Here is a 27949-nt window from a genome sequence, read left to right on the forward strand (position 1 = left end):
TGCCTCTCCCAGAAGACAAAACCGTAATGAGGAAGATTTCCTTGAGTGACTGTTTATTTAGCACCATTTTACAGCTCTGTTGGCCTAAGGTGTGTATTTTTAGTGTCTCGGATTGCTTCTTCCATCTCGAGAAATAACAGTGAGTGCACAACATGTGCTGGAAAAACAAACACTTTTACTGCTGGCTTTCTGGAAGCTTTTGGTAAATAGCTGCACCTGGTTCCAAGTGTACTTTGTTCTGAGGTGCTGGCAGTACCTGCCTGATGCCATGCTCCCTGAGGTTGTTAATTAAGAACCTCGTGCTTTATTGGTGCTTGCAGCTGGGGCTCTGTTGTGAACGTATGAATGAATGGCGCCCCTAGAGAATATTATTATTTCTCCTGGAATCCAAATTGAAGAAATATGTGAGTAATAGAGGCAGACGCTCTTAAAACTGCTCAGTTTATCCGATCCATTTCTAGAAAGTCGTATTATCCAGCTGAGAGTACATCAATGATGCAAAATTGCCAAGGTGGTGAGCTATTTCAGGATATTCCAAACCCAAGCAATAACATCTTGGTACTCCTGTGATGGAGTTATTGAGTGCTAATCCTTCTGCACAGCCCTGTCCTGCAGTCAATGAGCAGCTCTCCTCTGGGAAGCTCAGGAGCCTTTAGCATCTCTCATCTTGATGACTCCAAACCTCTCTTTAATGGTGCGAGCCCCAGGAATGGTTTGCACCAACATGAGAGTATGAAATTCTAAGAGTTCCTTTCCCAGGAACCTCCCTGAATCTTAATAATGGGAAGGGACAAGAGGGCAGTGGGAAGAGTTTGAGAAGCCTCTGGTCTGCACTGAAGGTGGATCCCTCAGGTAACACCTCCACGTTACCTCTGACCTTCACCGTTGTTAGTGCTGCTAACATAAACACCTTACTCCACACAAACCTCCTTGTATCATTCAACAAATCTAAAGAGAGCAAATTTGACAGTTAAAGCACTTTTACAGCCTTCCCCCAGCAGTGGGGGAAGCATTTGCTCAGAAATCTCAACTACAACCCTGCTCTTATCTCAATATTTAGACTGGTTTGGTCATTTTGAATGTAGTGTGCATTGCTCACCTCAGGCAGCAAATAACCTGCCCTCCCAGCACACTCTGTGCCCCTCTCCAGAGGCTTAGGAGCCTTGCTGCCTGTGTGGGACCATGCAGTGACCCCAGACTGCTCTGGGACCCCGGTGAGGAGCCCTCGTGGGACAGGAGAGAGCCTGGTGCTTTTCCTGCAGCACAGTCAAGCTGGAGGCTCAGTTCAAACACTGCAGAAATGCTGGCACTGTGGGGAGGCTCTGGGGATGAAGATGGGGAGGCACCATCAGTGCAGAGCCTCCTCAGGCCTGTCCCAGACACAGAGTGCTGCTCATGGGCACGGCACTCCAGAGCGTCCCAGCGCCCACCTGCCTCTTGCCACCGCCCCTGAAACCTCACAAACCACCAGAGAGTTCTGTGAGGAGCAGGGGAAGTACAAACCAGACCAGAACACAAGCCCTGGCATTAATGATGCTACACCATCAACTGCTGAACCCAAAGAAACTATTTTTATTTCCTTTTTTTTATCCTGAAGGTATCGGGCAATCCCATGGCAACCAGCCTTTCAGAGTGGCTGTCATTTGGTCAATACAGCTTAAGTCATCAATCAGAAAACCAGGTCCTTTCACCTAATGTGCTTCTTCACAAAGAAGGAATTTGGCCAGTACAATGCTGTAAAACTGCCCCTGGCTGAGTTATTTTGGGATGATGTGCAGTGGGTCACAGAGCACAGAGCCCCTTGCTGCATGAGACTTTCATGCAGCCCCAGGGAGTGCCTCAGTCACAGACACAGCACAGCCTGTGCAGCCCAGTCTCCATGGCTTCAAACACACAGCTGAGCATTAAACTGCCCCCCCCCCCCACAAACACCACCTGGGGAGGCCCTGAAGGCTGCTGCAGGTAGAGCCAAGCCCTGGCTCCCCCCAGCCCCCCGTGTACCCAGGAAACCTCAGCAAGGGCCCACGGAGCCCTTCTCCCTGCCCGAGGAGTGCAGCCCCTGGCTGTTGGGAAAACAACATAATTGCACCCCGAGCACCGAGTCCAAGGAAACCACATCGATTGTGTTGTTAAGGACTGTGTTTCTAGGATTGCTGGTTGACCAGCACGGTGTTTTCCAAACGAGACAGAACGGGCAGAGAAATCTCATTAATGACAGGACAAACAACCCAGCAATGCAAGAGGGCTTGCTTCAAACTCAGATCCTGACAGAGACAGACTTTAATGTGCCAGCATCTTCTGCTCATCCCTTGCCAGACAGTCGTGAATGGCACGAGGTCATTGGTCATTAATTAGAGACAAATTTTATATTGTGACCCTGCCAACAGAGGCTGAGGGCTCACAATGCCCAAACTCCCCCACACACGAGCACTGTGAGAAAAAGGAGGGACTCACTCCAAGGGTGATAATGAGAATGGATTTCATATGGGAATGGGTGCCCAAGATGAAAATCTGCGCTCAGTTCCAGTGCTGGGAATGGCACTGCAATGACCCATAAAATGGGTCAGTTTCTCTACCCTCTCTGCATTTTTCTTTAAGTCCTTCATTACTTTTCAATGTTTTTGAAGCGTCCAAGAGATGACCTGAGAGCAAAGGCTGAAAAATGCAATTCTGGGCAGCTTGGAGGGGTGGTACCTCCTGCGCTCACCTCTGGGTGGGAGCACCTGGAGGAGGAGAGCAAAGGACACCAACGCTGCTCCAGGAAAAGCCATAAGAGAAGAAAATAAAAGGGTGGCTTCACCAAGCATTTCAGGACAGGAGGTAAATACTGAGGGAACATGATCCACCCTCATCTGGTCTCCTGCCAGGCTGGGGCAGGCACAAATGGGACCCTGCTGGCCCCACTGCTGCTAGGAGGGATTACTGGGGATGAATCCTGTGACACCTCGGTTTCTGTGGCCATTGCAGACCCCAGGCAGCGTCAGCAGACACCCAGCTCCTCCCTGGCACAGATCCCCCGCAGCAGAGCCCAGCACAGCTTTACTCAGCTTTGGGGGGACACACAGACCCTATGGGAGCACTCACTGAGTGAAGCCTACGTGGACACGTCTGGCTGAATTAATTAGACCGGAATAAATAAGCAGCAGGGAAATTGTGTTCAAAGCTTTGGTGCAGGTATTTGCAGCTGAACACAACCGCAGCCTCACACAAACCTGGCACAGAGAGCAGAGAGCTGGGGACCACTGCTCAGTGTCCACAGATGTGGTTTCTGCAGCGACCTCTCCATCTCCGGGTAGGCAGGAGCCACGGCAAGCACTGGCTGTGTTTGTGATCATCGCTGCCCAGAGGCTCAGTGCCAGCTACCTGGAGGCTCTGCACGTGCTGCTCTCCCAAATTTGGCTATTCACTGTCCCTCAGTTCCACACAGCCCGCAGGGCCATGGCTTTCCAGCACAGCCTCCCCAGGAAAGTCTCTCCCAGCAGACAGCAGACTCTCGTGCTTGCAGTCTAACACACAAGCATGCACAAGGACACTGTCCAGAAGGAAAACAGAGCCCAGGTTGCACATTAATTACTGCTGGCACAAAGCCCAGGCAAGGTTGCTGCTCCACAGTCAGGCTATAAATCTGTCCAAATAGGATTCTGACCACGTCTGCCTTGTTTACATTACTAAATTTTATGGCCATGTGATTCTTCACCTGGAGAGGAGGAGCACCCTTGCACAGCCAGTTAAGGGCTGAGATTTATGGGCTGCTGAGCAGGGCCTGGCTGCTCCCTGGCTGGGCAGGGCCCGTGGCTGCAGGGCTCCCTGGGACCCCCCCAGCCCTGCCCAAGCTCCTGGAGAAGCTTTATGCCTTTGCTTTCCCCAGCAGGAGCTTCAAGCCCCCTCCAGGCTGTGGAGATATCCAAGCTCCGGCAGGGACTCCCAGCCTCTGTCCTGGCTGCCATGGCCAGCTCTCAGACCCTTTCTGCTGTCAGAGGGGCCTTGCTCTTCACTTTGGGAGGATATTTCCCAAGGAGGTCAAAAAGAAGTTCACCCCCCTCTCTTGCAATGAGACTGGCTCTGCAATGTCAGTAGGAGAGAAAATCAAATGCTGCTTTCACCAGGGATGGGGAAAGACTTGAGCTGAATGTGTGGTGGCAGACTGATTGCTGAATTAGAGAAAAGACCACGTTTCCTTCCCTGTGTCAGGCCTTTCTCACAGCTCCTGGGCCCAGCACTGTCACAGGCACAAAAAGCAGATGACAAGAGAGTGTCCAAACAGACAGGAACATAAAATAAAATTTGGATTGTTAAACATCTGTTCCGCAGAAACAATTCTCTGTAGGCTTCTTGGATGTTGCAGATGTCACATTAACCTGAAGCACTCAAAAAATTTAACTGGAGAAGGAAAATGTCCCTATTTTTATAGAAACTTCATCAGCACATGTTCCTGGCCTCTTCAGTGAAATAGGTCTTTAACTGCTCCCTCTTTGCTACATGCTTAATGTTAGAAGCTGCTTAAGGCTTGTTGACTTTGAGGAGATCACTCAAATACTGAGCTTTGTGTGTTCTGAAGTTGCCCACTCTGAGCAAGGGTTTCATTTTGCCCCCAGGCAGGTCCAGCTGGATCAGAGCCCTGTGTGTGCCCAGGGGCAGACAGGGGGGATCAGCTCTGTCTGACACGACTGAAGAGGAAGCTTTGAAAAAGGGTGAGGAAAGGCATCTTCCACCGCTTGTTATTGCACAAACATACAGCTCCAAAAATCTTCATTCTGTCCTGTGTCCCAAAGGAAAACATTTGAAATAATCCATATTCATTGGAGTTTTAATCCCTCGCAAAGCAGAATTCAGCAGGCAGCTAATGAAGAAGTCAATTATGCAGCACTTCACACAAAGAGCAAACCAGAACAGGTGCAAAGGCTGGAGCCTTGCCACAGTTGCTCTGTTCTTTGGCACAGGGATTGGTGCTTTGCTTAAAACACTCTCACACATCCCAACAGTTTAGGGACTCAGCCTGAGAGGAAAAGCAGCGACATTTAAGATTGGTCATTGGCTGCTGACCACCTAGGATACTAAATCAGAAAGGAGACAGCCAAACTCAGCTTTATTGTGTTCCTTCTGAGGGACACAGGCAGAAACGGGGCAGTGCCAGCAGGGCAGCGAGCACACAGGCTGGGCTTGGTTTACCCCTCGAATCAGAGCTCTGATGTACAAGTACAAGGCAAAGGAGTGGTGCTCAAAGGACTTCTGTCCAACCAGACAAGCATGGGAGAAGCAAAGACAGATTTTCAATCCCTCAAAAGCAAAGAGAGATTTTTGCAGATTTTGGTCAGAGGTGCAAGAGACTAAAAATCCCCTCTTGGTGCAGGAAACTCCGAGCAAAGCCACGGCCCAGAGGTGCCAGGAGCAGCCAAGGCCCTGCCATGGGCTGTCCCTGTGCCCTCCCTCACTCTGGGGAGCACAGACCACAGCAGCGCCATGGAGCTCAGTTCAAGCGCCCCTCCATGCCTGGAACACCCCTCCCGGTGCTCCCCAGCCCTGCTGGACCCAGACCCAGCCCGGGGGCTCTAAGCTGGCTCAGGCACGTCCCTTGCCCTGGGCACACAGGCCAGGCTGCCCATGGCATCTGCAATCGGCCAGACTCATCCCACACCTTCCTTCCCACAGCAGCTTGGGCTTTCTCTGTAAAACATATTTATTACTCGTTTTGGGGTAGCATACACGAGCTGTGAGTCAGGACCCTGTGGTACTTAGTGCTACATAAACACAGAACAAAAAGACAGAACTTCCTACAAAGAGTTTATGGATTAAATTAATTACATCTATAACTCCTGGAAGTGGCACTGCCATGCTCAAGTTATCTGGACCATGAAGCAAATTTTCCAGAAGACAGTGCAAACTAAGATGTATTTCACAGCCACTTTACAGAAGCTCTTAAGAGCATCTTTAAAAATAACTATTAAGTCAAGTGGGTTTCATTCCTGGCCATTCATTCATAGCCAGAAACTTCATCAAATGTGTTCTTTAGCTTGATGAACATGCAAAAATAATGCAATTGCATTATGAACACTGCCCCAGTGTTCAGCAGAGAGAAAAGAGAGGCCAAAGACCCCTCTGCTGAGACCTGATGCACTTGCCTAGCAGGATGGAAATCTGATATTTGTGCAGGCATGTGCTGGAGCTTTGGCCAGGGCTGCAGATGTTAAATGAGACCCTTCCCTGGGATTGCAGGAAGTCTAAAGTTACACCTATAGAATAACACTGTGTGTAAACACAGACAGAGAGAGCCCAAACACAGCAGTTATCAAAATGCACTCTGACACCTGATGTGCTCTAGAATGCAGCACATCTTATGTTTGGGGGAAATATCTCAAATATCTCCTGATTAGGACAGCTCAAAGTGTCCTGCCCTGCTGAGCCAGGCAGGAACCTGGAGTCAGGAAGGGTGAGAGCACACACAACAAGTGCTGGGTCTGTCAGCACCTTGGGTGGCATGAAGAATGCACGAGGATTTTGGCCCTCAAAAACTCCCTTTGCCAACACCTGCTTTGGCCAAGGCAGGGTACCAGGGCTCTGACCAGTAGGAATCAATCATAATTCCTAGACTACACTTTGTCTGCCTCAAATTTACCTTAAGGATCCAATATACCGGGAGTTACCAAACCCATCTCTTCATCAAAATAAACCAGAAGTAAATGCCAGTCACGTCACTTGACATCTCCTCCTTGAGGAGAAATTAGAGTTGATGTACCTGAGAGCTCTCGTGGTGCCACAGGGTGTTCAGCACTCCTGGGAAACTGAGCCCAGGCAAATCCTGGCAGCCCCCAACACCAACAGCCCCTCTCTGAGTGCCCCCCAAACCCGGCAGGTGCTTCCCAGGGCAGCCCCAGCCCAGCTGCCCCGCAGGAACAGGCAGCACCTTCCCAAGACAGGCTCCTCTCAGCTGAGCTCTGCAGAACCTGCTGAGGTCAACCAGACTCTGATTGACCTGGGGAGATCAGAGGCAAAGAAAAATAACTGTGTGTGACTGCCCCGAGTTTAACTCAGCTGCAGCTGCACGCTGAGCGGGCATTTGCTGGCAGAACATAAGTGCTCATTTACTTTTCATCTCTGTTCTACCCTAACAGAAACTGTTCCTCAGGGATGCCAGCCAAGGTATTGAGACAGAGGTGCTCAGGCAGCTCAGGCCAAAGGCTGAGAGGAAAGAACTGGGGTGAGCTTTGCAACCCAGCTCTGCAGGGCTCCCTGAAGCTCTTCTCTGAGCAGAAGAGAAGGAACAACATTATGTGGGGACACCACGAAACCTGTGACATCCCCTGGTGGTCAGCTGGGGGTTAAGGAGACCCTTTGTGGGACACTGCATGCTCCTGCTGGGCCCCTTGAGGGTAACAGAGGCTCTCCTGGAGCAAGGATCAGTCAATCCCATGCTGAGGCAGCTTCAGAGAGAGCTGACAATGCTGCCACCAGCCCTGCTGCTCTCAACCAGGGCACAGGGTCTGCTGCCAATCACAATTTCCTCTCGCCAGCAGAGAAAATTCTGCATTGGTCAAGAAAATCCCTTATCTGCTGTGCCCAGCCCGTGTCCACCGCCCCAGAGCTGCAGAGGGAACAGCACTGAGGCACTGCAGGGAGACTGCTGGATTCACACAAACCCAGCACAAAGTCCTGCTCCAGCCTGCCTTGCCTCCCCACACCAGCTGCGCTCCCGCTGTCTCTGGGAGATTTCCTCATTCAGTGTCTTCTGCACTGTCATATTTCAGTGCAGATTGATAGCAAGAGTTACTGCACCAGGCAGGCGTGAGGATTACTTAATTAATGTTTGTGAAGCACTTTTAGATCCTCACATGAAAGCAGCTAGGAAACGCAACATGAAATTATTATGTATTATTAATAAACTTCTGGCACATTAACAGGAGGGAAGACAACGCTTCTCTTTTTTTATCCTTTTATTTTCTAAAAAGATTCAACTTTTATGCCATGAAGGACAGATTTCCCAAAAATTCACGAGTAAGTAAACAAGGAGTGAAAGCTCCCTGTTCCACCAGGAGGGCAGACAGCAAACACTGCCTGAGCAAGTGAGTTCCACTCCCCATCAGCCCCGACACTTGGGAATGCATGGTTTGTGAGAGTGGCCAGCTATGGAGAAGTGCAGGGATGTTGCAGACATTGCTAACAGTGGAAGTGGTCAAATGCACCAATTACAAGGAGCAGAGAGGTTGTTTGATGTGTGGTCACTATGGTTGACAAAAGCACGCCCTGCAGAAGCAGTGAAGTGTGCAGAGCAAGAGATGGACATCTTCAAACAAACAGAAGAACCACAGCTGTGTGAACCAAGATTTTCAGAGCTGAGACTGTGCCAGACACAAGCCTGATTCCCAGAAATACACAGAAACCCAATCTCAGATGGATTCCTGGGCTGTTCCACAGAAGGGGTCAGCTCTCACGGATTCCAGCTGCTGCTTGAACATTTATGGCTGGGATCCAGCTGCACCAGGGAAAAGGGGGCCCAGAGATTGGGGGTGAGTTACAGCGCTGCCCCTTCCTCCATCACAGACCCCGAGAAGCCTCTGCAGCCTCTCCAAATAAACCAGGACACCCACACTGCTCCACCTGGCAGGGCAGCTGGGAGGACAAACACACCAGGATGGACAGACAGCAAACCATGGCAGAGAAGGACAGGAGAAGAGCAGACAGGGATACAGAAGGGTCCTCAGGGAGCCAAGCTGCTGCTCCTGGTGTGCCTCTACACCTTTCCATCCCTGTCTGTGCTGCCATTGGATGCTATTGAACCCCCCAAGCAAAGCTCAGCTGGCACATGGGAAAGATTCCTTGCCATGGGAAGGGTATTTACTGTAGTTCCTGCCCCTAGGAAGATTTTAAGTGGTGACACTACAACAGACCTCTTTGCTCACACCTTCAATTTATTCTTTTAGCAAAATGAGGGGGGTTTTAAGAGATACCCACAAGGAATGTTGAATCTGAACATTTGGTAAGCATAATCATGCTTTAGAAGCATTTTGCCTATCGGTACCAATGAGAAAGCATTTCTGGTGTTTATGCTGTTTATGTACTGCAAATGAGATTTACAGCTCCATTTTGTTCAAAAATGAACTAGAGCAAATGGACTTAAATAAAATAAAACAAACTAATCAGTGCTTTTGGCTAGAGACCCTGCACAAATCCTAGTCCAAACAGTATTGAGTAAGTTCAACTCATAATAACAGGAACTGATTATATACAGCAGAAAAAAAAACTTTCAAATAAATTGTTCCTTCAATTTGCTTTGACTGTTCACCAGCTTTTGTTAGGGACACAGATTTTTAATCAGATTAGACAGAAACCTGATGGATGTTATCAATGTTAGTTGAACACCAACAAGTGCTTGGTTTTGGCTTTGCTGTTCATTTTTCTTGCCCAAGCACAGAGCCAAGAGCCCGAGTGCTGAGCTAAGGCCACCTTCCCCCACTGCAGTGCCAGCAGCTCAGGGAAGGGTCACAAATCATCCACAGCCCTGGAGCAATGGTCCACATCACTGGACCAGAATAACTGCAAACCTCAGCACAACCCCACGGGAATCACAATAGGAACAGGGAAAGGGGGAACACACCAAAAACTGCAAATCCATCTTCAAGGCCAGGCTGGAAGGAGCTCCCAGGCTGCCCAAGCCATGCTCTGAGCTCTGTTCCTACCAAGGCGGCAGTGGGGTGTCCGAGGAGACACTGCTCCAGCTGAGCAACACTTGGGTCACTCATTGCATTTGCTGTGCTCAAAGCAGAGCTGCTTGCACAGATTAGCTCTTCATTGAAAACAAATAACTTCCTCTTAGAGGTTGTTTGGTGAAAAGGAATGCCCCTGTGGACGGGCAGGTTTAGTGTATGTTCGTGCACCCCAATGTACAGTGTAGCAGTTATGTGTGGTGACTTATCCGAGCATTTCACACCACAGGTTTTTCTGTGTGCTAGGCTGACATCTGCACTCCCTTGCTGCTCAAAACACTTCAGCAGCATCCCCTCCCTGGAGCCAGGGCTGCCTGGAAACACCCCAGGACAGACCTTCTGCTTTTAGACCTAGCAGAGGAAAACCTGCTACTCTTCTGTAACCACTCATCCCCCAAACCTGACCGAGGCTTCCAGCACTTTCCCCTGCAGGCTGGGCTCCTTTCAGTGGGAATGCTTAAACAAGTGGGCTGTTTCCTCTCTCCATGCCCTGGATACACTGTCTGAGGGCTGCCAGCCCCTGCCCTCTGTAGGATCTCATGGTGAGCAGCGCAGGGACCACGGGAGGCTCATCCAGACCATGGAAATGTCCTGGTGACACCGCAGGCTGGGAAGGCAGGGTCCCCCCAGCCTTCCCCACTGACCTTGGGCAATGGTCACCTCCTCACCTTAAGATGGGGATAATACACATATCACAGGTTTGTCCTGGCCTTCACTAATCCATCTTTTCAAAGCACTTTGAGAGCTTTGCTTGATGAGCACAGACATTATAATACTCATCTGTTCCAAATACATTCACTGGGAGTTTTACCCTCCACAGATCAGGACTGGGGCTGCTGGTGTTACTGGGGACCTAGAAAATAAATCTGCTTGGCAATCCAGTGCCTGGGGAGGGCCATAGCCAGGCACCAAGGCACAGTGCTTACCTCAGCCCTCTTCCAGGCTGTCCCTACAGTAAAGGGCAGAATTTCTCACTAGAAATCACAACAAGACCTCACCAAGGCATTCTGGTAAACATGTTCAGCAGGTGCCAGGCTGTGTAGGAGACAGGAGAGGCCTCAAGAGAAGCTAGGGCAGTGGGGAAAAGCAGAGAGCAGGCCAGCTCAGGGGGAAGCTCTCTACAAGGTTTAGAATTGCTGTACAGGGGTACTGGGAATGCCAGGAGGGAAACACGAGGGGCTGAGCTCCGGTGAGGCCAGCCCAAGGATGGAGAGTGCCAGGGCTGAAGCAGCTTGGGCAGGCCCGGAGGCACTGGGGCATGGGCAGGGGGTGCCACCAGCCCCTCAGTGCCTGGCTCAGCAGCGTGGAGCCCCTTCAGCCCCAGAGCCCACCCAGCCCTGGGGCACCCAGGACACCAAACTGACCCAGCAGGGAGCTGAGCCTCCAGCTGATCTAGGAGCCAAACCTCACACCTCCCATCACGCCTGATCCTCACCTGCCTTGGCATGACAACGTGGATGTAGGGAGGAGGCTCACCCCGATGCCTTGCTCACACACAGCAGCCCCACTGTGCTGCTGCCAGGCCTCTCCACAGAGTAAATCACTGTGGCTGTGTTTATTGTAAGAACTAAGTGATCAGCTGTGAACTTTCTTTGACATAAATATTTTGCCATTAGCAATGACAAATAGCAACGCTCATGTTGTAAAAGTAACATTGGGTTACTCCTCTCCATGGGGGCATTCACATCATGAGAAATCAGAAGGAAATTGTGATTGGAGAAACGGGCAGAAGGAAGACTGCAACAGCAAGGATATTTATCCGCTGTGTGAGAAGAGTCAAGAGAGGAATGGATTTTTCCATGGAGCTCTGGAGTGCCTCTGCAGAGCCAGCTCTGGGCACTGTGGAGGTCAGCACAGGGCAGGGCCTGCCCCCCGTGCAGGAGCTTTACACAGGTACCTGCCAAAGCCGCACCTGCACATTGGGCACATCACACCACACCAGCACAGCCCAGGGGGGCTGGGCCCAGCACCTATCTCCTGAGTCCCATTATTACTAAACCTGTGCAGTTACAGCTGAACAAAACAGGAATTTTCCATTGTTGCAACATTTTCTACTTTTTGACTGGCGATGTTGGCACCTCAAACCCTGTCTGCTCTCAGGCTGAACAGGATGGGAGAACACTGAGCAGCGAGGGGAATTAATTTCTCAGAGATTTTTTCCAAAGGTACAAATGAGAGCTGGTGCTTTAAAAATAGCAGCAACTATACTTCTATAGCACACGTCCCCCAAGGAATTCAGCCCAAGCATGTGAGCGTCTCACTTCCCTCCAGAGGCAGGCAGGCTCTCATGGATGTGGATGCTCAGGCAGGACCACAAGCCCCCTCCAGGCTCCCCTAGCAGGGAGTTACAGAGAAGTTAAAAATCCAGCAGTGTGCCAACACACACGTGTTCATGCACACTGGTACTCCCTGGACTGGATGGTGACTGCATCAAACGGAACACAAGGCCCAGCAGCAATTAACTTTCCTTTGATAGAATTCTCTAGAAAGCACAGAGCTGCAGGCCTGGATGGGAAACAGCTGAGCCCAAACCATCCTCAGTAAGGAGTGCCAGGCAACAGCCTGCCTGGATCCAGGGGCTGGAACAGCAGCTCTGGGAGAGCATGTCCTGGGGCAGGCGAGGATCCCACCCGGAGAGCTCAGAACCAGCTTCTCCCTGGGACGTGCATCCCATGCAGGAGGCAAGGCCATGTCACAGGGACTCCCAGCAAGTCTCTTCAGAGCCAGGAAAGAGCCACAGGACACAACTGCCAAGCTGGCAGTTTTACCAGGGTGTGGCTGGGGCTTTTCTGCCCCAGCTGGGGATTTGTGGGGGCTGTAATGGAGAGGAGTCCTGGGAGCTGGCAGCACAGCAGCGCACTCTGGGCAGGCCCACGGGGAGACAGAGGACATTGCAGGGACCTAAACATAGGAATTAGGGCTCCCCAGACAAAAGATCTAAGTCCACTGGAAGGACAAGACCCAGAAAGCAGCTGCAGGACGAAAAGAGATTGATCCAGAACAGAAATCACTTGTGTCCACAGGACAGGGCTGTGCTAGAAGCCCAGAGATAAGCCACAGACCAAAGTGGCAAATCCCTGAACCCAGGGGACAGGCTTTGGAATGAGGCTCTGCTCTTGAGGATCTCTGAAGATATGAGTTCATTTTGGATGAAGGCAAAAACCTCCTATATATAGCAAAAAAGCCAAGGCAGTAGCTGCATCACACTAAAAATAGTTACGGATGGAGGCAAAATATGGGCAATCTGCCTCTAATAGTCAAAGTCAGCATGTGCCCTGAGCTGGGACCCTTGGAGACAGACAGGACACAGCCAAGATGTGACCCCTGCGATTCAGGAGAGGGGTTTCCTCTGCCAAATGCTAAATTCAGGCAGGTTTAGAGATGAATGAAAACTGCACACCATAAGGGAGGGCCAGGAATAGAAAGCCCATGTGGGGGAAGAACGCTCTAGATGTAGCAAACGCATCTCCAAGAGGCTTTTATCATTCTTATTTTGTCACTACTATCAACAATAATAAGAAAAGAGCTTACAGAGCATCCTCCCCAGTCCCTAGGCAATGCATCCAGAGATTAGCAGCAGAGAGCAGTGGGCAGCAGAGAAAAGCTGTTCAAGGAATGTAGAGGCATGCATAATGAGATTACCGAACTGGAGTTGCATGTTTTCAAGGATAAATGTGATATTATTGCACTGGCAAAGGCATAGCAGGAGCAGGGGAAAAGATGAGAAATAGCCTGTCAGAAGGGAGGGATCACTGCAGCTGAGCTCCCAACAGGACAGGGACAAGTGGGAAGTGGAGGCAGCGAGGAGGAAAGGAAGTGCACATCCTACTTGACATGCAGATATGCAGAGAAGCTTTTTGCAAAGTGGGTGATGTCATCGTGTTTTTCTCAGCCTTCAGGACAGCAAGAGAAAAATAGATGAAACCAGCACATGCAGAGGAGTCTGTAAGACGAGCAGACTTCCCCCCCACACCCCATGCAACACTAATTGCTCAAATATTGATCGGAGAAATCATTTGTAAGGACTAAAGGAGGAAAAGAAATACTTTCCTCTAAAGAAGCAAAAAGGGCAATGTTCCTGCAGAGCTGCTGGAAAGGTCCAGGCAATCGGAGAATTTCCAGAACCATAGATGCTAACCTAAGATGTTGAGCTTGTCTAATTTGTTATTTGTTTATACTGGGGAGCTCCAACAACTGCAGTCTTTTCTTTTTCAGGACAGCACATGAAGCCTAGTTGGAATTACAGCTAGGCTGGTTCTCCCAAGGGCCAGGCAGGTGAGTGACCCACGGATCCTAAGTAGCCTTGGTTAGGGGAAAGCAGCAGCTGCAGAGGGGACTTTGGCAAGGCAGGACTGGTGGCTGGGCTGAGGGTGACAGCAACCAGCTGCCCAAGCTGAGCCTTGGCAAGGGAAGGAGCAATTAGGATCAAAACCCAAACCAGAATGCTGGAGCTGTCTAACCACTGCTGCCCTGGCATGGACACTACGCCCGAGGAAAAGCAGCAGCTCTGCCTGGCTTCTGGAGAGCTGCTTTGCTTTCCTGACAAAAGGAAAGCTGCCATGCAACAAAGTGTGAGAGCTACTCCAGAAAATATCTGCACCTCGTCAGCTTCTAGAGTAAACCATGACAGAAACGAGCACCAGAGTCCTCTGTGGTTAAAAATGGATGTTGTGAGTACACCAAAGCACATGAAGAATACTATTTAAAAAACAAAACCAAGAATCAACCACCAAACTATTAAGATAGACTGGGAGAATGATAAAAATAAGCATGAACATGCAAAAACAGTGAGTGCAGGAAGAGGGGAAAGCATCCACAAAGCCTGCAGTGAATGTTTGTCAGGGATATGCAGGCAAATAACCACAGGAAATGGGAGAATCAGGTCCTTTAAAATATATGCTAAGGTTAGAAGGAGATGAACACAGTTTTATTTAATAACTGCCTGATATTTCTTTCAATTTGACAGCGGCCAAGCCCCTGGAGTGCTGCATTCTGTGCCCAGGGGTTTCCCTCTGGGCAGGTGAGTGCAGGGAGCACAGAGCATGCCAGCCCAGGGCACGGGGCTGAACTGAAACCCCTTTGGGCACGGGGGGCTGCTCCTGGTCTGCCCTGGCTGAGCTGGAGCCGTGCTGGGGGTCTGGGATCACCCAGAGGGGCCGGGCTGTGCCAGGGACAGCAGCACACGGGGTGACAGCAGGGGGACAGCCCAGGGACAGCAGCACACGGGGTGACAGCAGGGGGACTGTGGGACAGCCCAGGGACAGCAGCACACGGGGTGACAGCAGGGGGACTGTGGGACAGCCCAGGGACAGCAGCACACGGGGTGGCAGCAGGGGGACAGCCCAGGGACAGCAGCACACGGGGTGGCAGCAGGGGGACTGTGGGACAGCCCAGGGACAGCAGCACACGGGGTGACAGCAGGGGGACAGCCCAGGGACAGCAGCACACGGGGTGGCAGCAGGGGGACTGTGGGACAGCCCAGGGACAGCAGCACACGGGGTGGCAGCAGGGGGACTGTGGGACAGCCCAGGGACAGCAGCACACGGGGTGACAGCAGGGGGACAGCCCAGGGACAGCAGCACACGCGGTGGCAGCAGGGGGACTGTGGGACAGCCCAGGGACAGCAGCACACGGGGTGACAGCAGGGGGACAGCCGAGGGACAGCAGCACACGGGGTGGCAGCAGGGGGACTGTGGGACAGCCCAGGGACAGCAGCACACGGGGTGACAGCAGGGGGACTGTGGGACAGCCCAGGGACAGCAGCACACGGGGGGACAGCAGGGGGACTGTGGGACAGCCCAGGGACAGCAGCACACGGGGGGACAGCAGGGGGACTGTGGGACAGCCCAGGGACAGCAGCACACGGGGTGACAGCAGGGGGACAGCCCCAGAGCCTCCTCTGCCAACCTGGGCCCTCTCAGGGAGTGGGAATGGGGAAATGCAGGAGGGCTCTCTCCAGTCACAGACAGGGCAAAGCCTCACACATCAATTAGACCCTGCTTGCCACGATGGTTGGTTTAAAAGCCAGACAGAGTAATCAGAAGATGCAGGTAAATCTCCAGGGGATAAGAAAGCAACAAAAACTAAGGTCTGGGGGATTCTTCTTCTCTTATTTCAATGCTATCTTACAACCTGGGGTATGCCACATATTGTCCCATTTAAATAAATAAAGAAGAAAAGAAAATCCATAAAAAACAAAACCAACAAAAAGCATCCAAGAAAGAAAAAAAGGCAAACCCAAATCCCTGAAAACCAAGCAAATAAAAAAACAAGCCTGTTTAACTGGTCCCAGTATAACCCAGGAGTAATCTGATATGAAGGGGTGAGGTGCAGTGCTGTGCAGAAAAGGTTAAAATGCAGCCAATGCTGACAGCCAAAGACCCTGGTTTGGCCTGGGGGGAGAACCTGCACCTCTACCCATTTTCTGGACTTCTTAAAGAGAACATGAAGGTATCTTGTATCTGTTGCACGGAAAACCCTTTGCACTGAGTGGAACAAGTCTGAAGAGAAAAAATAAACAAGAGTAGTTCAGATTTCCCCAACAGTGGTTTTAGGACCTTGCGTGACATTAAACCTCACAAGAGTTTACTTTGTTCCTTTCCATAGGAACACTCTGAGCTCCCAAGGCTGGCAAAGCAGAGGGAGCCTGGCTGAGGAGAGGCGGCAGGAGCTCCCCTGGCCTGCGCACGGGCGCTGCGCTGAGCAGGCAGCTGGGGAGGGCTGGCCAGGAGCTGCCAGGCAGGGGCTCAGCCTGCCAGGGAGCCCGGCCCAGCTGCGCAGGGCAGGCAAAGGTCAGGCTGCCAGTGCCTTCCCCGTGTCCTTCCACCACAGGCTGAAGGGTCAGCCCAACCTATTCAATGCGTGGACTGAACTCTCGGGCAGGTGATCAAAGCTAAGGGCATCCTCTGGCACGGGGGAAAGGCAGCCCAGCAGCAGGGAGCAAATCGGATAAAGAACAGGCTTAGCAGGGCTGCTGTCCCTGCCTGCTAAGCTAATTGTTCATCAGGCCTGCTCGCCCTGCTAACACACGTGGTGAGTGGGAACCTGTGTTTGGGAGCTGCTGCAATATCTGAGGTCTGAGAACACACAGCATCGCTTCCATTGCAGTAACGAAGGCACAGAATGGCAGCTTCAAATGCTAAGGGTAATGATGCATTACAATTCCCTCTCAATTAATCCAGAGCCTGCAATGCCGGGTGCACTTACTCTGAGAATTTTCTCAGAAAATGAAGCTAGAGTATTTCATTTATAAATCAGAAAAGACACTTATTTGGCAAGAATGACCCTTGCTCATATACAATAAATCATGAACATCAACAGTCTCTAATGGATTTTGAGTCAGTGCCACAGACAGCAAAGCCTGGGGCCTGTGTTTCAGGATTCCAGGACTGTGCCAAAGGAGCCTTATAAATTATTAATGTGTTCATCACGGTGTCATCTGTGCCACTGGAGAGACAGAGGCACTCTGGGGCTCTGTTTGACATTAAAAAAAGTGATAATGGCAGACCATGCCCCCCCTCCCCATGCCAGGCTGAGCCAGTCCACACCTCATGAAATCCCTTCCCCAAAGTTTCATACACGCTCTTGGTTCACAATGTGCAGCATTTTGAGAAGAGAAAAAAAGAGGTAAAGAAGTCTGTTTTCACAAGTAGCCCATCCAAGCCAGACTTCTAAGGGATGGAGCCAAGGTCTGTGTTTGCAGATGTTTGTACAGAGAGTACAGAGGCATTACAGAGGCAACCAGGGCTTCTTGTGACTTCTCTGCCATACAGTGAGGACGTGGGTATATAGAAAATTCAACTTTTGGTCCCTACTGCTCAGTCTCTCATGCTTTTCAGTTATTCATCCCACAGTTTTCAACCTCTCCCCCTTCACTTTTGTCCCCATGGTTACTGAATCACTGTGTTCGCAGAGATTTTCCTCACTAAAGAAAATGTGACTAACATGAGGCAGCTAAATTATCAGAGCCAACTCTGACATTGGTTTCTCCCAACATGGATCTTATCTTCAAAATGCCTTCAAGTAGATCTGTCCACTGGAACCAACTTCAGAGTAAGCAGCACTTCAGATATTGACAGAACTGCATCACTTGCACAGGGAAGAGTTTAAAAAGGCTGGAATCGGGCAAAGGATGAAATTCAAACACCAGCTTTAGCAGACACACACTCTAGGAGTGTGTGATACAAATAACTAGGAGACACATTTTGCTACAAAAAAAATTCAATTAAGCCCTGGAATGGAAGGCATTTTTTCCTCACTGCACCTGGGTCTAGGAGTTCAAGCAGAAGTGGCTTCTTGAAAGCCAATTTGGTTAGGCAGCAGAAGACTCACACGTTTTAGGCCCAAAGAAATCTCTTTTACAAACTGCACCGACACAGGCCAGTGGGTAACAAGTCTAAAACATCCAGCCACAGCAGTCTTTGCATGCTGAGCCACTGCTCAGAGGAGCTTCTCCCACACTGAACAGCCCAGGCTGCCCCAGAGATGCTCAAATCACATCCCTTCCAAACTACCAAAAAACCACCCAAAAACCATTGAAATTCATTTGTATATGAGAGGCCTTCCTCTCCTTCACTCACAGCATCCACCCAGCCACAAGTGCCCAGACAGCAAAGCAAGGGCAGCTCCTCAGGGAGCATCACCAGTCAGGAGCCAGTAGACAACGGAGATGTGGAACGCTTACCTTGGCCGCTACAGAGGAGTTGGGCTTCTCCAGGAGGTCCCAGAGCTTTTTCCTTTTCTCAGCACAGCAAGTGTTATCGAATTCCTCCCCTTCCCTTTCCCTCAGCGTCTCCGCTTCTCTCTTCAGCTCCTCGTTCATCTGCTCTTTCTTCTGGTGGTAGCGGGCCTGGCAGCAGGACTCCAGGTAGATCTCGTCCACCCCCCAGTAGTCCAGCTCCTGGCTGAAGGACAAGGCGCACATCTCCTCCATCATGTGCAGCTTGCCGGTGCGATAGAAGTTCAAGATCGAGGTGAATGCCCCGGGGTGCCTGTCGAAGAAGTACTCGTTCTCCTCCAGGTTGTAGTCGTCGCAGATCTCCATGAGGGAGTCGTGCGTGTTGCAGTCTCTGAGCTTACCCAGCCTGGTCCGCGGCAACCTGTCCAAGGTCCGCCAGAGAACCTCGTGGGCCAGCCCCCCCACGTTGAGCTTGACCCTCCGGGAGCAGGCCTTGCTCCTGACGATCTCGGTGGGGTCCGGAGGCAAAGAGGTAGTAGAGCGAGATCCATGCTTATTCATCCCCAGAGGCATCGCGGGTCCCGCTCGGGCTGGACGCGGCTCGGTGCGGCGCGGGGCAGGGCGCGGGGCCGGCGCTGCTCACCTCTCGCTGCCCTCCATGCCCCGGAGCTGCAAGAGAGGCCGCGCGTGGGTCCCCGCCCGCCGCCCCCGCCGCGCCCGCGGGCGGGGAGCGGGGCCGCCAATGGCGGGGGGCGGCGGCGCTGTCCGCCCGCCGGTGCTGAACCGCGCCCGGCCCGCTCCACGTGCGGCCGCCGCTGCCGCCGAGCTCCCCCGGGCGGCGGCCGGGTCCCCCGCCCCGGCGGGCTGCGGAGCCGGGCACGGCCCCGGGAGCCGCTCCGGGCGCGGGGCTGCCCCGAGCAGCGCTCGGCGATGCGCCCCGAGAGGCGCCGGGCCCCGGCCGGGGTGCGCTGGAACCGGGCTGCCATCGCGGAGCGCCCGGCCCCGCCGGTCCCCACACTCAGCCCGAGCGGCCCCCGGGGCTGCCCCCGGCCCTGCCCGGCCGTGCAGGCTGCGGAGGCTTTTAGTAACTCCAGCCTTAGAGATTTCCCGAGGAAAGAGGGAAATGGGAGGATTTACAGCCACTCTAACGACGCGCTCTGCCTCTCTGGGCTGCCCAGGGACGCCCCCCAAGCCCCCCACACCGGCCTCTGCATAACCGGGAAAGCAATGAAAACGGGAATAAGGAAAAACCCCGAGCCTGTCTTAGGGAGCCGGGTGGCTCCTGACAGCGCCGAGCACTGTTGCTTACACAAGATGGCACGAAGAGAAGCCCCGGCGCAGACAGGAGCGGCTCCCCCGCGCACAGCCCGCACAGCTCGGGGCTCGGCCCCGTCCCCGCCGACCCAGCTCCCCCAGCCCCAGGAGCGGAGCCCCGCCGCTGCCTCCGGCCGCCGCCCGCGGGGAGAGGCTGGCGTGGCCCGGCCCGAGCCCAGCCCTCACCTACCTCCTCCTGCGGGCTCCCGGCGAGGCGGTGCGGGGCGTGCGGGGCCGAGGGCGGCTACATCCTGCGGCGGGGCGGGCGGCAGGGGCGGCCCCGCTCGCATCCCCCCCGGGCAGCCTCGGGGCGGAGGGATGGCGGCGGCGCTCCTGGCTGTCCGCGGAGCCCAGGGGGAGGGGAAGGGAAGCGAGGTAAATGGGCTCCTTCGGCAGGAAGCTTTCCAAGGCCTTCCCTCGGCTGCGGCTCCTCGCTCCTACCCGCGGCCGGCGCCGGAGCCGAGTCTGCGCCCGCCGCCCGTCCCCGGGCACACGCGGAGCGGAGCCCCGGCGCTGCCGGCCGCTGCCTCGGCTCGGCGATCAACAAGTGCAGCCCGCGGCTCCGGCGCGGCCGTGCGCGGCTGTCCCGCGCGGGGCGGAGGGCTCGGGGCCGGGGCCGGGCAGCTCCACCGTGAGCCGGAGCCCAGCATTGCAGCGGGGCCGCCCCGCTCCGCTCCCGGGCCCTCCCTGCGCCCGCGGGGCCGCTCCGCAGCTCCGGGGCCGGCGGCCGGGAGAGCGGGAGCGGCGGCGAGCGGCCAGGAAAGCGAGGAGCTGAGAGCCCCGGCAGGGCCCCGCCGCCTGCCAGGCGGTTCCGAGCCGAGCCCGGAGCAGCGGAGCTCAGGGAGCTTGCTCATCACCCCGGGCGGGAGGGCGAACCGGGCCCGCGCCCCCACCCCGCTGCCCCTCGTCGGAGGAAGGAGCCCGCAACGATGGTCGCAGATATTTGCAGAAACAGATAGGAGGAATAGCAATGGATCTCTTCTGCCGATTAGAACTATAAATACAACGTAAAGCAGCATTTACTAACCTGAAAACACAGCAGAAATAGAGAAAACGTTGACTTTCCGGGCAACAGCGCAGCAATCGAAGTATTCCTCTGCCAGGCTGTCCCTCTTGTCTCCTTCCTTCACTCCCACCAGGGAAAATGGCCCTCAGCAACAGCCTGGAGAGCCATCAGCACCAATTAGTATCGCTTAATGCAATTCACCTGTTTGGACTGGTGTACCAGGGTACGCAGTTGTGCCCTTCTCTTGCCTTGATTGCTCGTGGCTCCTGGACTCCAGTGACAGTTCCTGAAACTGGAGGCCGGTGTCTGATTTTATGTGCTTAATTAGGGAAAATGACCCCCAGTGCTGCTTTCCCCCATTACCTATGCTTCTCTCGCCCGTGCCTGGCTCCTGATGCCCAGTGTTCTCAATGTCAGTGCTAGACTACTAGATTTGGTGTTTGAATGCCTATATCTTCCTGAGAGGAGGCTTTCTGAAATCCCAAACAGTGCTTTTGTTCAGTACTTCACACAACTGTGTATCAGCTGTATATTTAGGAACTTCTTACAAGGAGCTGGTCACTACCTTCCTTTTGGAGAAGAGGAAATTAAGATATAGAAAAGCAAGATCACCCAGAAAGGGGTGGAAGGAAGAATTTGGAATAAAACGTGTTGGCCAGCTTAATCCCAGCCCAGGGACCCTCCAGTGAAGCTCCTCCTAACCCATGAATACTTCCAATGCAGGACAGACATTAGGGCAATATTGAGAGCACTTCAGCTCTCCTGTTGCTTTGTCATCATTTCACCTCCCCACCCAACTTTACTCCCCTTACAACAGAGACAAAACCCCTGATCAGGGCTAGGAAGCTCGGTCTGTTAATGATTATAAAATGCTTTGAAACTTGCAGCTGGCAGGTGCCACAGGAGAGCAAGGTTTGTCAGCACTGACCTCCTGGGCGCATTATCTCCCCCCCGTGATGCTGGGAGGGAAAATGACACGTAGCCTAGTGCAGGGAGATGCGTCAGAGTCACCAGTAAATCACTGGGGGAGAGGCACCTTGGCTTTCTAGCAGGGCATTTGTACCTTCCTGCATCGTGCAGGCTCCCTGCCGCTGCCGCTCTGTGCTCTGCCCGGGGGCTGGAGGGGCAGCCCTGGGGCAGGGGCAGCACAGGCTCCTCCAGAGCTCCCCTTCCCCACTGCTCCTCTGGCTGCTGCTGGAAACGGCTCTGAGGGAGCTGGGAGAGGCAGCCCTGCCCAGGGCAGTCCCTCCAGCTGGCTCTGCCTGGGGTGATCCACGAGTCTGGGGGGAGGAGAGGATGTTTCCACCCCCAGGACATCTGTTCCCTGCAGCATTTCTTGTCCCACACGAAGAGTTTGTCAGCGAGGGGCAGTGCAGGCCTGGAGATGCAGAAATGTGCATCCCGCTCGCTCTCCTCCAAGGTTATTTCACCCACTCTTGGTTTGGATACACATTTCAATTGATATTTTTGTACTCTGAGCTTTGCAAACTCAATTTATGGTTTGTTATTTCCCCAGCCTGTGGAGCCGGCCAAATGTTTGGATGCAGTTTGTGCAAACCCCGTTTCTCTCGGGTATTACAGCAGTTATTGACAAGGAAACACCTCAAACCCCGAGCACCTCCCAGGAAATATGCAGAGCACAGCAAAGATATGTTCTCCTGGGCCGGCATTCAGTGGCATAGACATATGTGGATTTCACTGCCGGGCAGAGCAGGTCTGTAAGGCAGTGCTTGTTGAGCTACAACATGAGAGGGAAATAGGCCGAGCCTAAATGTGGAAATAAATATCCCTCTGCTGATCTGCAGTGACTCCTCTGCCTGCATAAGGAAAGCATCATATCTTCCCAACCACCTGCACTATGGCACAGTCTGGCATCTTCCTGTCCGTCCTGTGAAGCAAGAGGGAAGGCTGCTTCACTTCATTTCACTGCTGGCAGGAAAACCAAGGGCTGTGAGGAAAGGAAGGCTCCTGGTCCCTCTGCAAAGCAGGGCCCAGCCCTGTCACAGCGACGGTGTGTGGGACACAGGGTCTCCCCAGAGAGGGGAGCAGCAGCTTTGGGGGCCCCCAGGTTTGGCTGGTCCCCACTGCTGAGTTTCACACTCTGAAAGGAGCTCTGAGGTAACAATAACCCATACTGCTCTTGCAGCCCAAGGGCCCTGTACTTGTCCTTGGGAGTGGGAAAGGCAACCACGCACAATAAACTGCCTCTGTTGCACAGTGCTTCCTATTATGTCCCTTTAAGACTTCCCTCAGTTTCCTGGGATTTTCTTTCCAGACTGGAAACACTTTAGGTACAATGGAGATTTTCTTTTATAGCCCAAAATTCTTTCCCTTAAATGGGAAAAAAAAATATCAGGTTCTTTGGCAGAGATTCATAACAAGTGTTGAAAAGTGCAAAAAGAACTGAGATAGATAGTGCTTGTGCTACTGAGAGCCCAGGAGCATGGAAATACTGGAATACCAGGGGGAAATGCTGGAAGCAGACAGCAAAATGTGATCCAAAAATGAACCTTAAAGAAAGACAAAGAGTTGAAGTTTTCAGCCTGTCTAAACTTTTTGGATGCATTTTGAAGTCCCAGGGGTGGCCCAAGGCCCCTCGGCCCAGGCTGGCTTCCCTCCCTGCTGCTGCCCGAGGAGGGGCTGGCGGAGCTGCAGCCCTGCTCGCCTGGCAGCACTCCGCAGGAGGGCAGGAAGCACTCCAGGTTATCAGAGAAGCTTCTGGTTCAGGTTCCCACCGAGCACACTCGGGGCCATCCCCTGGGGTGCTCTGCCCTTCTCAGGATGTGCATTTCCCTCTGTCCGTCTGTCCAGTCTGTCTGTGCTCACTGACCACAGGCACTGCCCTGGCTCCTCCTCCCAGGGATGGCTCTGGCACACCCACCTCTCCTCTTTTCTTGATGAGGATGACTCTGGGGGGCACGGGAAGCTATGGAAGCACCAGCCTATCTCCTAAGGTGTGTGAAACATCCCCTCCTGGCTGTGTCTGCCTTGTTCACGTCAGGTTTGAGACCAAATACAATTGCTTTGGGAAGGAAAAATACAGAGTTCCGAAAAATACAGATTGGGAAGGAAAAAACCAAATTTCTGCTGGTTGAGGAATGAAAAGCCCCCAGTGGGTTGATTTGTCCCTGTCACCCCTCTGCTTGGGAACTTGCAAAAGGACCTGAGAAATTTTCTCATGCCTATCAACAGTGTAGGCCAAATGCTTGGGAGAGCCAGGCTCCAGGACCTGGAGGCAGCAGCATTCCCAGGGATTCATAGGCAGGAGGCCCTGCCTGCTCTCAGTCATCACAGCAGGGCAAGAGGAGTCAGGTCCCCTCCCTGAAGGGCTTTCCCCTGAGCCTGGGAGCTGAGCTCCCCGAGGTGGCAATGAGGGAGCTGTGACCTGAACGTGCTCCTGCTGGGACTGATTCCTGTGGGGAGCTGTGACCTGAACGTGCTCCTTCTGGGACTGACTCCTGTGCACCCCCTGATTCCCACCCCTGCCCTATGGTCTGCCCAGCTCCTCTTTGACAAACACAGGCTCAGGGCTCGGCCCTAGAGGCAAAGCAAACACTGAACTCAGCCACACTAAATCTGCTTCGTGGTCCAAGGCTGGAAAAATGCCATCAGTTGAATGTCCTGGAGCACAGAGAGTTTCCTGAGAACAAAAATTGCTCTGCTCTTGCATGTGTGGATCCTAAAAGTGGATATGCAGTCAGAGAGCAATCTCACATGGTTCCTGGGAAGAAAGTATAATATTCCCTTTCAGCCTGAGAGATGGGCGCCATGGGATGGGGGATGAATGAGCAGCTAAATGTACTTTAAATCTGAAGAGATGTCCATTAGTGATTCCTGCCAAGACTGTTTGCCTTGACCCTGTTACCACGGACAGAGGCTGTTGCCACCAGTGGGAGAAGCTTTCATGAGAACTGCACATCGAGGTGAGACCCAAGCTGATGGGAGTTTCCAACAGGTTAAGCTTTTTATGGGAAATTGCTAGAAAATAGGCAGGCCTTGAAAGAAGTTTCACAAGAGCAGCCCTTTTTTCTTGGCCACTGCCTGATCTGAATTGCCCCAAGCCTTGAATAAACTCTCTCCTTCTCCCCTCCTTCATGCCATTCCAACAGTAAAAGCTGGAGCTGCTTTGGGGCTGGGAACCCTCATACCATGGGCTGTGAAGGGACACGGTGATGAGGGAGTCAGATTGAATTTCCAGCAACTACTTAATGTTCCTTCAGTGCTGAGGAAGCCCAGCTTCCCTGGGGACAGGGACGGGCATCTCCTGCACCAGTGGGGCCGGCTCCTTTGATCTCAGTGACATCCAGTCACAGCACAGGAATGGCACACATTGTCTCTGGGCAGGGCCACTCCCAGCCTTTTTGGGGTTGTTTTGTGTCTGTAACTTGTCTTTAATAAACTACATTTTAATTTGGAGGATTACGAAGATCATTTTAAAGCAGCTTATCTAACACTCTGTTCTCCCTCCCTGTTTCTCCCCAGAGTGTTTGTGGGTGATGCAGAGGCTGCAATGAGCCTTTCTTGGAGGCTGTCTGGGATTAAAGTCCTTCACATGGGGCAGCACTACTCTGCACGAATTTCAATGAGCGCTTCCAAAATGTCCTTTTGGCTGGGGGGAGCAGATCCAGCCCCAGCAAACCAGAAAGGACAAAGGGGAGGTGGTTGAGAGCCCTGCAAACCCCAGGGAAAGCACGGCTCCAGGGCTGGGGCAGCAGCACAGCACGGCTGGGAACAACCAGCAACACAGCAAGGAGCAGCCTGGGGCTGACCAGCAGGAACAGTGGGCGATGGAGCCATCTGAGGATCACATCTCCTGGCTTGTCTGGCCCCTCTTTAAGGTGCCAGTGACATTTTTCTTTCCCCTTGGGATTCGCAGCCTGAGACCCCTCCTAAAGGCTGCTCTGTGTGCTGCATCTTCCAGGGCATTTCTTAGTGTCCACTTTGTTTTTCAAACAGCAGCAGCTGGAAAAGGTTGGTAAAAGCAGATTTTAATTTGTTTTTCAGAAATAGCCCCACAATGAGCTCTTGTCCAGAGAGCAGAGACCCCTGCTCAAGTCCTCCAGCTGAGCCCCCTCCCTGTCCTCAGCTGCTTTTGCTTTAGGCACCAAAATTCCCAACAGCCTTGCAACAAAACCTTTACCCCAGCACCTGAGCCAGTCATCCCCTGCCCTGCTGAGACTCATTTTCTGGCATGACTAAACATCTAAAAAAGGTCAACAGCTAAGAAATTTCTATCCTCTCTGAATTCCAGCATTGGAGTGCTCTAAAAAGCATTTTCTGTCCAAACTCCTCATTATAACACAGAATTCTGGTGAACATGTTGTTTTCTGCAAAAAGCAGTTGCAGTGCAGCTCTTCAGCAAAGCACATGGGGCTCCTTCTCTGCAAAGGGCAAGGGATGTGGCAGGGCAGCCCTGGCAATCCTGCTCTGCACTCCTGCCAGCTCTGCGGGGTTCAGCAGGTCCCAGACCCACCGGGGAGGACAGAAATTCCTTTGAGCAGATGAAAAATGGGGTCTGGCCAAGCTGCCGTGGCTCTGCAGCCCCCAGCCAGCTGCCCTTCCAATCTCTGCTGCCTGGGGAGGAGAAGGGTCCCGAGGGAAGGGCAGAAAGAGCCCAGGCTCAGGAACCCCCTGGGGCCCTGCAGGGGATGGGGCACCCACAGGGCAGGGGCACACGGGGCAGGGGCACAAGGGGCTGCAGGATGGGGCACACGGGGCAGGGGCACACGAGGCAGGGGCACACGGGGCTGCAGGATGGGGCACAAGGGGCAGGGGCACACGAGGCAGGGGCACACGGGGCAGGGGCACAAGGGGCAGGGGCACACGGGGCAGGGGCACACGGGGCAGGGGCACACGGGGCAAGGGGACACGGGGCAGGGGCACACGGGGGCAGGGGCACACGAGGCAGGGGCACACGAGGCAGGGGCACACGGGGCAGGGGCACACAGGGCTGCAGGATGGGGCACACGGGGCAGGGGCACACACGGCAGGGGCACACGGGGCAGGGGCACACAGGGCTGCAGGATGGGGTACATGGGGCAGGGGCACACGGGGCTGCAGGATGGGGCACACGGGGCAGGGGCACACGAGGCAGGGGCACACGGGGCTGCAGGGGGCACACGGGGCAGGGGCACACAGGGGGCAGGGCACGGGCAGGGGGCACATGGGGCAGGGGCACACGGGGCAAGGGGACACGGGGCAGGGGCACACGGGGCAGGGGCACACGAGGCAGGGGCACACGAGGCAGGGGCACACGGGGCAGGGGCACACAGGGGCTGCAGGATGGGGCACACGGGGCAGGGGCACACGGCAGGGGCACACGGGGCAGGGGCACACAGGGCTGCAGGATGGGGTACATGGGGCAGGGGCACACACGGCAGGGGCCACGCGGGGCACACGGCAGGGGCACAAAGGGCAGGCACACGGGGCAGGGGCACACAGGGCTGCAGGATGGGGTACATGGGGCAGGGGCACACGGGGCAGGGGCAGCCAGGCCAGCAGGACTGAGTCCCCAGCCCACAGCACAGAGCGTGGCTCAGGGGCACACATGGCCACGGCCCTCAGGAACTGGGCACCTCCTGTCCCCATGGCCCCCCTGTCACCCACACTGCAAGCTTCTGACCCTGGCCTGGCCCTGGCACAGAGAGGTTTCTCTCCCTTCTTCCCAGCCTTTATGTTCTGTCGTTCCAGTAACCAAAGTAACACCAATAAAAATCTCTATTATGACAATTCTGAGGAATCTTTGTATTTTAAGAGAGTTGTCAGGTACCTAACAACAATACAAAGATTCCTCAGGATTGTCATAATAGAGATTTTTATTTTAGAAGAGTTATCAGCTACCTACCTTTGTCTTTTTCCATTCATTAAATATTAACAACATAATTAACAACAGCCAACGTAATGCAAAATTTAAAAGGCCCTCAATTCAAGCTGTTAAGCCCCATTAAATCAGGAAATCCCAGCAAACTCCCAAACTTGACAATAACCATCATGTTTGAAAAGCAAGCAGCCATTTCAGTATTTGCCAGCTGTTCTCCAAAATGCTTTGATGGCCCTTCAGGTTCAAGCTCAGCCTGCACTTTCAGCTGACCCCGCCGCTCCTGTTGGTCCTGTTCCCACTTCCAGAGGGGAGGAGGAAGGGAGCTGGATGGCAGCTGCGTGGAGGCTGATGTGGGCTGAGCGAATCCCAGGGGCTGAGCTTCTGGGAATGAGCCACCTCTGGGAGTGAATGCCCGTGGTCCCAGCAGCTGCTTT

General features: G+C 53.5%; 1 protein-coding gene across 1 annotated transcript in view; it reads right to left on the reverse strand.

The window, feature by feature from the left end:
• The window catches only part of KCNB1 (potassium voltage-gated channel subfamily B member 1), a 94233-nt gene extending 74286 nt beyond the window's left edge, over positions 1-19947 (reverse strand). The window contains exons 1-2 of the mRNA XM_030963276.1: positions 19880-19947; positions 18382-19044 (exon numbers count right to left, since the gene is read on the reverse strand). Of these exons, the coding sequence (XP_030819136.1) occupies positions 18382-18948 (567 nt within the window). The 5' untranslated portion in view covers positions 18949-19044; positions 19880-19947. The remainder of the gene's footprint in view (positions 1-18381; positions 19045-19879) is intronic.
• Positions 19948-27949: the final 8002 nt, after the last annotated feature.

The sequence above is a fragment of the Camarhynchus parvulus genome, chromosome 20 (assembly GCF_901933205.1).
Source record: "Camarhynchus parvulus chromosome 20, STF_HiC, whole genome shotgun sequence".
Lineage (NCBI taxonomy): Eukaryota > Metazoa > Chordata > Aves > Passeriformes > Thraupidae > Camarhynchus > Camarhynchus parvulus.